The sequence below is a fragment of the Asterias rubens genome, chromosome 11 (genome assembly GCF_902459465.1).
Source record: "Asterias rubens chromosome 11, eAstRub1.3, whole genome shotgun sequence".
In the NCBI taxonomy this organism is placed as follows: domain Eukaryota; kingdom Metazoa; phylum Echinodermata; class Asteroidea; order Forcipulatida; family Asteriidae; genus Asterias; species Asterias rubens.
The window spans coordinates 3,196,016-3,206,962 of NC_047072.1; the positions used below are offsets into that span (position 1 = coordinate 3,196,016).

Genomic DNA, 10,947 nt, shown 5'->3' on the forward strand with positions numbered 1-10,947 from the left:
TACCGTTTTCTCAAAAAGTAAAGCATTTCATGGAATAATATTTCAAGAGAAGTCTTTCACCACTACCTTCTGTAAACCCTGTAAGTTATTTGTAAATCTGTGAACTTTTGTTTTTGTTTCTGTACCGAAAGTGTATAATGGCTTTATTTAAGCAGCAGTTCATTTGTGAAAGTTAACTATTTCAATTGTAGAAGTTACACAGCAACAAGTCTAAAGGGCGGTGAACGTTGGTTGTGAACACGTATATTCTTTGTTATGATCTGATGTTTGAAACTTTGTTATGCACCTATAGTGTTCTGTTTGTAAATTGGTTTGCAAAACTTTGAGTCTTTACCCCATGTGTAATAAAGGCACATGGAAACGTAATGAAATAACACGTCTATAGGCTCAGCTATGTTGTTTCCGTATAGAAAACAATATCAAAGCTTCGACGGCATCTCTAATACGCATGACGAAATAATCATACTAAAATAAATAAAAATCCCAAAGTACGACAAAGATGAAAAACGAAACATGAACTGTCAGTAGCTTTTGTATTTTTATAGAAACAAGCTTGCAATCTTTGAGGGACTTTTCCCCCTAAATGGTATCAAAGCACATCAACTGTAGCTGGAAATTAATTTACACGTATAAGCACCTTGACCTCACGTTAAACTCAACTGACATTTTTAAAAGGAATAAACTTTTGTCAATTACTGTAAGAAACATAAATAAAGTTTATGCATGGGTTCATTCAACAAAATGTCTTTGCATTTTAATCACTGGTAATCATTTGTTAACTCAGCTGTAATTATAATACACGAATAGCTGTAAATTTGTCATGTAAACTGGCACCTGTTTGATGATTATTTGATTTACATTTTAATTTTAATTTATAAAGCTAAGAATGGCACACGTGTTCCTGCACTACAAAGAACTGTGTTAAAATTGACACCATTGTGTTTTCACATTATGGATACGGAGAATCAATATTTACACAATAACACAATTGCACCAATAACGTCAATTTTAACACCAAGGATTCTGCAGAGCGGTGTGCCTTATGTGTTTTTTACATATTTTTTATAAAATTAATGACATCATTTGCATCTTAAATAACTGAAATTATTATATCAATACGCCCTGAGCTGTTCATTGTACATCTACAGATTAGTGAAGGTTGTGTCCCCCATGAAAGCCAAATGTAGTCGATTGTTATGACGCTAATTAGCATAATTAATATTTGCATTTATGGAAAGTCCGTAAAATAACGGCGAAATTTACGGAATACTTCACTTTGCAGAATTCGTGAAAATACGCATATTTCTTACAGTGTGGTGTTTTTTGACAATTGTTTTGCCAACCTAATGGTATTTACAGTCGAAACGAAAAGTATGATCAGCTTGTTATATAAAACAATATAGTCCCAACACCCTAATACAAAGATGACACAATGGGCGCTTTAACGATCATTTTAATGGAACTGTTTTAAACAATAAACTGCAAATATTGAGGGACTTTACCCCCACAAATGATATAATAATAATTCTATAAACTGTTGATGAAAATAAAGAAAACTACTTTTTTAAGTACCTTGATCTAACGTTAAACTCAACGGAAACTTTTAAAAGGATAAAAAACTTACTTTGTCAACTGAAAGGAAAATATATAAAGTTTAATGCACGGGTTATTTATTAACACAATTAGTTTGCATTTTAATTTTTAGCAATTGCCGTTGGCATTTCCCTAGTACTGGTAATAGTTATTTTAGTTACTAAGCCGTAACTATGGATGTAAACTTTTCATGTTAATTAGCACCCTGTTAAAATGTTATTTTTTACAACATAGTAAGCTAAGAATGTCGTTAGTGTATTCCTGTACTGCAAAAACAGGGGTGTCAAAACAATTTACACGACAGGGTCTTAAAATAGCATAACTTTTTGCCAACGTACATTTGTGTTTTTAACATTATCATTTGGGTATCAACACTAAATGTGACAACACCAATGGTGTCAATTTTACCTACATAGATTGTGCAGTGCGGTGTCCATTATTTTGTTCTACATCTAACGTTGCCTGTCTTAATGACGTCATCTGCATCGCAAATCATTAAAAGATGTCTATATCAGAACGCACTGAGCACGTTCGTTGTACACATGTCGTATAAAAACACTCAAACAATGGGATTGCATTCTATGTTGATCTGGTTATGTAATACCTGCGAATCCCTACGGTGACCATCACCTGCGTTCAAACATCTATCCCCAATGTAGACCCGTAGTCTATAACATCCATAGCCGATAGAGTGGAACATCACTAAGGTTAGTATTACGCCAAATAAGATTGGAATTGTACGAGCGGGAGTTGTCCAGTCGAGAATGCCCGTGTAGATGGCTGGGTTGCCATCGTATGGGTTTCTCCCACCCGCCCAGAAGTAGACCAGGGAGAAAGCTATGTACAGGAGACTGTACGCACAGGGGTGCACGAAGTGCCAGAACTTGATGGGTGTGGCTGAGACAAAGAGATCCAAGTAGGCGAAGATGGTGTTTAAGGCGTGGCGGTGCACCGTCAATGCCACACCGTAAGCACCACCCTGGTTGTTGTAGACAAACTCTGGGTCATAGATAAACCCCCAATAAATAATAGTTATGATCGGGTGTGCAGTCAGGCATACATTAAGTAGAACCCACGTGACCTTGAAATATATAGGGAGCTTGTTGATGTTTTCGCATGGAGTCACGGTGGTTGGTTTAGACACTGACTGGTTAGCGTTGCTGTCTGATGGTTGAGGCTGCATGGTTAATTCGTTTGCTGTTGCTGTGGTTTGAATGGATGAACAATGAAACAAATAAGAATTAATTGAGGCCGTGTCTACCTTCACTATGAAACCGCCACTAGGTATAACCTTGTGTCTACCTTCACTAGGTATAACGCCTCTGTTAAAAACACTGAACTCGTGGTATAAACATAATAACACTCGTAGAAAGCAATAAACAATCATTATGACAAGTTAACATTAAAGGGATGCTGCAGTGAATTAAAATAAAACAGTTAATTTTGCTGTAATTTATTTCCTATATATGTATTGAACATCAATAAAATGTGTTTTGTTTATTCCCGACATATCTTACTTGCGTAATAAGCGAATAAGTCATGCCCCCCCCCCCCCTTTTTGTGGATTGCACACTGCGCGTGCGCACTGACGCTTGGTTGACACAATGAGGGAACATCGCACCTAGCCTGAACATCTGACGTCACACTTCGAGGCTCGTGAATAACGCCAGAGACTGGCCTTCAGCAGGCCTGTAAATGCACCTTTGACCTACATTCATTCCACAGTGAGGTATGCAGTCAACTCTATGGCGGACGTGATAGGGGTGTTCTGTTTGGGCATCTATGGAAAGCCCATGTCACTGCACTTTTATCCAATGGTATCTTTGTATCCAATGGAATCACTGGATCTGAGTATAGTAGCAGGTACCTGTCTTTATCCTTGCGGATAAAGACAGGGGCCAAGTCTATATCGCTTTTTGTTGTATGGGGCCGTTGTGGCGTGACGCATAATGCTTTTTTGCTGTCTTAGTCTACAACTATGCTTTTGAGAACCAATATTGTCTTTGCACATGCGTGAATGATGTAATTAGCATAGGTTCATGGACAGGCTAATTAAAACGCTCAGCCAACACTGTGCGCTGTGCGCTCTCTAATTGTTGATAGAGGCAATGAGGGCGCTTGTTATAGCCCAAATTGCCTAATCCGAGACAATGAGCCTTTTTAATTTTGAATAATATGTGGATGTTCCCTTTGAGCCTCCGTATCGAGTTTCTACCAATAAGCATAGACTTACTTTGAGGTGGTGAACATGCAATCCTATTCCTTCGCATAAAGACAGTATAAGCCGTTCCGATGGCGGCAATAGTAAAGTACAAAGCGAGTACAATGAATGACCAGTTGGTTAAGAAGACGAAGAAGCCGCCTAGTCCAGTAGTGTTACCAGCATTGACTATTGACATCATCAACCATGTCATCACGTAGCATGCCATGAAGACACGATATGCAAGAAAGAGGGTCTGTGGGACAGGCCACTGCATTTTGGAATCAAGAAAAAAAAAATTGTTTGTTACACCTCATCATTAAATTATTCACACAAAAAATCGCATAATATACTTGTTGTTTGCACAGTGGTCTGGTTTTCATTACGTAACTGTAGGGGTATGGGGTGCCCGCATTTGACCTCAGCGATGGCGGCATAATGCGTGGGGTATAAATGTTAATGCCAACCGTTGTTTTTATGAACAGTTGGGCCTGTGGGCCAATATCAAAGGGATATAATGTATTGATGCACTAAACTGCCACACATCGGGGTGGAATGCCCATTTAAGGAGAAACGGCACAGGTATATTAGAGGGATAGCACTCACATAAATAATAGAAATGGTTGTTGTATTTTAATAAAATGCAGCTTTAATAACAGTAAACCCTTGCCAAAGGACAGCATTTTGAAATTGGAATTGTGGAGGGGCGGGGTTATCATTAAGGAGGAGTTATCATGATGCACACTAACCATAGCTCTATGACACCAACACGTGTTTAGTCTGCAGACATGTCAAAATATAGTATAATGTAATATTAGTACTAGGCATTGGAACCAATTGCCAGGCCACATCAGAAGTATTGATTCCATAAATGTTTTTAAATGCCAATTAAAAACGTTCAAGAAAGCTTTTAATGTTTAAAAAAAAAATCATGTTGCCTGCCTCATTTTTGAGCTTTTAATTTTTGGGGGCATCATTTTCATTTCAAAATTTTTGTTTTGCTGCTCGCTGAATTTTTATTTTTAAATGGTATTGTATATTTTATTGCTGCTTCGTTGCTTTTAGTATTCCTCTTGTATTTTTTAGTTCTAATGTGTAATGTGATTTGAATGGTTTACTTGTTATTGTTCATTTCGCCTTTGATCTGTGTTGCATTCACTCACTTGAGCCTTTAATTTTGGTTGTCTCTTTTTCTAATTTTTATGGATCTCTGCATTTTAAACACTGTGTATTTTTATATTAATTTGATTGTTTACTTCCTAGATGGTTTAGAGAGAAGGTACACTTTTAGTAATTTTCAAAGACCAGCCCTCTCACTTGGTGTATCTCAACATGTGCATAAAATAACAAACCTGCGAAAATTTGAGCTCAATTGGTCATCGGAGTTGGCAGAAAATGATGAAATAAAAAACACCCTTGTTGGGCGAATTGTTGTGCTTTCAGAGAGGAATAAAAGACTTCTATAGCTAGATGTCTTTTATTATTTTAGTGAGAAATTACCTCTATTTCAAAAGCTACAACAGAGGGAGCCGTTTTTCACAATGTTTTATACTACTAACAGCTCTCCAATGCTCGTTACCAAGTCAGTTTTTAAGTTAAAGTCAGCTGGAAATAGATTTTTTTTTTCTTTCAAACATAAGAGTACATGCTTACGAACAATAAAACAATTTTTTTAGTAATTGTTTGTAACGATTTATATGTTTAAAAAATATATAAAGTTGTTTGGGGGGCTGACTCCGCCTACCCCTTTTGTGACGTCAATCGAGACAGACTTTGCCTGCAATGCGTATAGTAAACACACGTGCAAAGTACATGTACGTCCAAGTCGTGAGTTGGTACATTTCAAAAAGTGTTTTTCTGCATTCAGCAGCAAAACACCTGGTCGGCATTGCCGGGAAAAACATTTTTTAATTTTTTTTGAAACGTACAAACTCACGACTTGGTCCGTACATGTACTTTGCAATTGTGTTTACTCTACGCATTACAGGCAAAGTCTGCCTCGATTGACGTCACGAACAGCGCCCTCTCGGGTCGGGGTCTACTCTTAAATTTGTAAAGAACATAAGAACTGATTTTGTAAAACCTTAGTTAACTGTTTATTCACATTCCACTCATCAAAACACATGTTAGTTACAAAAGCTTTATTTTGAAAAAATACCACTTCCAGGTGACTTTAATATTTGTTTTGAGTAATTAGCAAACGTGTACCTTCCCTTTAATGGTTTAATATTTGTATCATTCATGTCATGCGCCTTTGAACAGGTTTGCCTGGAATTGGCGCAGTATAAATAATGTTTTATTATTATTATTTTATAGGCAAGGGCCTACCAGCATGACAAAATCTCATTATCTACATCATGGAACTTTATTATATTTAGCAGGTTGTCAATGTTGAAGTTCATGTTTAGGAGTACGCTGTCGGATAAAACATCTGCGAGAATTATTCAATGTACATGTTAATATTTTGTAACATTTTCTAAATCTTACAACCATTATTTAGTATGCTAAAATAATAACGTGATTAGGAATTCAGAATTTAAAATCCGAGATGAGCTCGTGGCAATTAACTGTCCATTGATCTTGCTTAAAATATTTGGAGACCACGAACACTTTTTTCTGTGGTAATTTTGATAGGGTTGCTTTATCTAAAATGAATGTTTGTACAATGCAGACAAGTATTGTATCGACAAAGGAAAGAACGAGATCAAATAATCTCCATATGTATGCATTACTTGTTTCACCAGTAGGATACTTGTTCCATCTGTAATGCCCTTGTCTCCTCTTGTAAAGTCCTTAAAGGCAGTGGGCACTATTGGTATTTACTCAAAATAATTATTATCATAAAACCTTGATAATTTACAAGTAATGGGGGGAGGTTGATAGTAAAAACATTTTGAGAAACAGCTCCCTCTGAAGTGACGTAGTTTTCGAGAAAGAAGTAATTTTCCACGAATTTGATTTCGAGACCTCAGATTTAGAATTTGAGGTCTCGAAATCAAGCATCTGAAAGCACACAACTTCGTGTGACCGTGTGCGACACAGGCGTTTTTTCTTTCATTATTGTCTCTCAACTTCGACGACCGATTGAGCTCAAATTTTCACAGGTTTATTATTTTATGCATATGTTGAAATACACCGATTGTGAAAACTATAGTCTTTGACAATTACCAAAAGTGTCTGTTTTCTCTAATACTTGTTTCACATGTAAGCCCCCCCCCCCCAATTACACTGCCACATTATAAGTGTTTGAGCTGTATGCCCCTAGTACTTGTTTCACCTTGACAGCCCCCGATAATGTGCTTCACCTGAAGACCCCCACTACGCGTACAGGCCATACTTGTGCCACACTGAGTAGGACACCAACTTGTTGATACTCCTTGTCTCTCGAGCGTTTAGTCCTTCATGATGATAATGAAACAGTATGACACGACTGATAACGATTGTGTATAATTTATAAATTGTCACTTAGACAAGCTTTCGATACACAAGGAAGTCGAATGGCTTTGCGGCGTATTATGTTAGCCATGGTACATCCTTTGCGTGCAAACACCGGTGTTTTATTTAGGCTACAATTTACATCACAATAATTTGATCGATAACCTCCACAGCCGTTTCGAAGACAAACGTGATGGTTTATGTAAACAAGTTCGAAATTGTTGCATTTGCAAATTCATGGGCTGCAGCCCATAGGAATGTGCAAATGCAACGATAACAGCAAGAAAACAGTATTGTAAAAAATGCACCCGATTGTGTCCCCTTGTGCACAATCGAGAAGCCTCCACATTGTTGGCTTGTCTTTGTATGCAGATACCTTTTATTAGTGGTCTGGACAGTTCGGGGACAGATGGGGAAAATAAATTGTGCATTTGGAAAAAAAATATAATAATTTCACGGAAGTATGCCATGGGAAAAACAATATTGGCTAACGGTTGTCCTTCGGTACATGGAGGAAAGGTTTAAAGGCAGTGGACACTCTATTGGTAATTACTCAAAATAATTATTAGCATAAAACCTTTCTTGGTGACGAGTAATGAGGAGAGGTTGATGGTATAAAGCATTGTGAGAAACAGCTCCCTCTGAAGTGCCATAGTTTTTGAGAAAAAAGTAATTTTCCACGAATTTGATTTCAAGACCTCAAGTTTAGAACTTGAGGTCTCGAAATCAACAATCTAAACGCACACAACTGCGTGTGACAAGGGTGTTTTTTTCTTTCATTATTATCTCGCAAGTTCGATGACCGATTGAGCTCAAATTTCCACAGGTTTGTTATTTTATGCATATGTTGAGATACACGAACTGTGAAGGCTAGTCTTTGACAATTACCAATAGTGTCCACTGCCTTTAATAGAATCAGAGAGCAAGAAAAATCTTCTTTTTTAAAAGGCAGTGGACACTATTGGTAATTGTCAAAGACCACTCGCCTCACTTGGTGTATCTCAACATAATATGCATAAACTAACAAACCTGTGAAAATTTGAGCTCAGTTGGTGGTCAAAGTTGCGAGATAATAATGATAGCAAAAACACCCGATCACACGAAGTTGTGTGCTTTTATGCTTGATTTCGAGACCTTAAATTCAAACTCTGAGGTCTCGAAATCAAATTTGTGCAAAATTACTTCTTTCTCGTAAACTACGTTACTTCAGAGGGAGCCGTTTCTCCCCATTACTTATTACCAAGGTTTTATGCTAATTTTGAGAATTTACCAAAATAGTGTCCACTGCCTTTAAACGGCTGTCATTTTAATGTCAGAAATAGATTGATCAATATGGCAGTACCCCCAAATAACTGAAATGTTTCTCCCTCATTCGTACTACCCGACCCAAATTAATACTCTGCAGTGCACAAATTCAATTGTTATGTGGTATCCGGAATTGGGCCCCGTTTGGATAACGCTAATTACAAGCTAACTTTTACGCAGCAATGCTTCTGCTAAACATTAATCAGGGTGCCGTGAAGTTTGCGGTCCATTTGCATTTTTAATTTCCAATGTTAAAAACATTAAAAGCACACAAAGGGACTGGTTAAACAATAAGAAAAAGAAGGAAAACAATTCAAATCAAAAGTCCTCACAAAAGGTGAAAAGTGGCCAGTGAGCACGGTGGACATCAAATTTGACTCAATGTCCAATTCTGCACTTTGCAAAATGGAAATGGCATATTGCCCTGTCAAAGATGACATTGTAGGCATGCAGCGGTGGTCTGTTTTCTTAATTGGGAAAAGTTTCCGTATGGCGCCACCACTTTTTTATTCGATATGAAATAATATATATATAGTATCTAATTTACCTCAATGAGATATCCCTTTTTGTCAAAATGAGTGAAAAGGTGGTGGCGCCATACGGAAAGTTATCCCTTAATTGTCTCATTCTTACCTGAGCATAGATAAAAAGCGAGATGTCACCTCCCGATAAACCGAAGTCAGATTTACCAGGTCTCCGAGTCCGCAACCAGCCGATGATATTCCCAATCCGTCCGCACATGATTCCCGAAATAAGGTCTGGAACAGATCGCCTCAGTGTGAAGCAAGCTGATCAAGTTATGGTTATAAATACTTTGGGAGTACAACAAGGAGGACCCCGGATAGGCCTACACACCACGATTATAAGGCCTGCTTATACTTGTACTTTGTAGAATAGACCGTGAGACTCACCTTCCTCGACTCGAGCTTACGAAATGGACATTCTGAGAATAGCGACTATAGTAGGCCTATTAAGAAAGTTATTTGGGTATTTTCACAACAAACACGTTTGTAAGGGCTCCGAAACGATTTCCAAATAATCATACACACATAACTTGCCGCCCGACTGCATTTTCCAAATTCCTAAAGCAGTATGTCTTAGGATGGTCAATAGGCCTACGGGTTGGACAGGACCGGATTTGACATGTGTAATATGTCATGGGGTTTCCCCAATAACGCACTGTCTCCTGGCCGTGAATCATTGAGCATGTGTCTAGAGGTTCCCGACTTCCCGTTTTTGTTATTTCATGGAGTGTTTCCGTATTTGTATTCCAACATGACCATTGTTGTTCAGAATAACCAACAACATTCACGGATGAAAGGCTGGCTGCATGTACATGTACAGTAAATCTACCTCCATGAGTAGAGTAATTGACACAACAGTAACAAGGGACCAGGGCCGGCTGTGTAGACGAGCGCTTGCCAACAAACAGGATTATCATGACAATGAAGTTGGTTAATTCTCGCGCTTCCTCCTGTTTGTAGCAGCATGTTGTGCTCTCTTCATTTTGAAGATCAAAATAAATTATCAAGATGAGATAGTGATTCAGCCTGTCTAATTGTCACATCCTCCTGCTGAAACTCCACTGTTCACTTTATCCATGGAGGAAGGGCATTCTAATCGCACTCATCACAATGTAGGCACCATACCATACCAATAGTGTCCATAACACAGCACATGTAACACAGCCCTCTCCACACCACACACACACAGGCATGACCTTCAATTATTACCGCGTGTTAGATAACACCGTTTGACCCCTACGTAACCTCGTCCACAAACAAAACATTCCAGCCGCCATTGAGTGGACGGCTGGCTTCTTCAACTACCCAAGCGTAGGAATCAAGTTGCCATGACAACGTTTTTCGTCACATCGTGGCATGTTATTATTAACCAAGAATCACAGTGCGAAGGTTTAAGTGAGAAATTTGACTGTTACAGGAAAAAACAGTCCACTTCTTGACATAAAAATACAAAATAGCATTATCTTTAATTTCATTTTTTGCAGGCAAAGTACCAGTACTAAAATGCTAATTTATTTACTACATTGATTGACATAATCACTAGAGCGTAACATGGAAACTATTAATAGCAATTCAAATCTAATTTCTTATTAAAAAAAAACAATTAAAAAAACGTGATATAGCGTGGCAGTCAAGCTTGCGTCATGAGGAACTATAATTATTTCATACAAACGACTAAAATAAAAATCGCAAAAACAAAACTTATACGCATAATGTGTCGTTTTCTCCCATCACTTAATTGAATTAAGGTTTGATGCTAGGATAATACATTAAATTTCCATCCATTTGGACCCGGAGCCTTACACCGATGAGAAGGCACTGTAAGCTTTGAAAGCAATGCTTCGGTCCCACCCAAGCTGTTGTAAAGTTTTGTACTCTACTTCTTCGAAG

At 37.9% G+C, this 10,947-nt stretch overlaps 1 protein-coding gene across 1 annotated transcript; it reads right to left on the reverse strand.

The window, feature by feature from the left end:
* Positions 1–728: 728 nt before the first annotated feature.
* Positions 729–10,259, reverse strand: LOC117296833 (protein rolling stone-like). The gene is made up of 3 exons (XM_033779906.1): positions 9,167–10,259; positions 3,827–4,064; positions 729–2,796 (listed from the first exon to the last, which is right to left on the reverse strand). Exons 1-3 carry the CDS (start codon positions 9,272–9,274, stop codon positions 2,153–2,155), a joined length of 990 nt encoding a protein of 329 aa, XP_033635797.1. The 5' UTR covers positions 9,275–10,259; the 3' UTR covers positions 729–2,152.
* Positions 10,260–10,947: the final 688 nt, after the last annotated feature.

Excerpts from the sequence above, each read along its gene's own strand:
- LOC117296833 (XM_033779906.1), bottom strand. The coding sequence starts at position 9,274 with ATGTGCGGACGGATTGGGAATATCATCGGCTGGTTGCGGACTCGGAGA. Across the intron at positions 4,065-9,166 it reads CGCTTTTTATCTATGCTCAG|TGGCCTGTCCCACAGACCCT; the intron begins GTAAGAATGAGA and ends TCCAAAATGCAG. Across the intron at positions 2,797-3,826 it reads TGCATGTTCACCACCTCAAA|CAACAGCAAACGAATTAACC; the intron begins GTAAGTCTATGC and ends TTCAAACCACAG.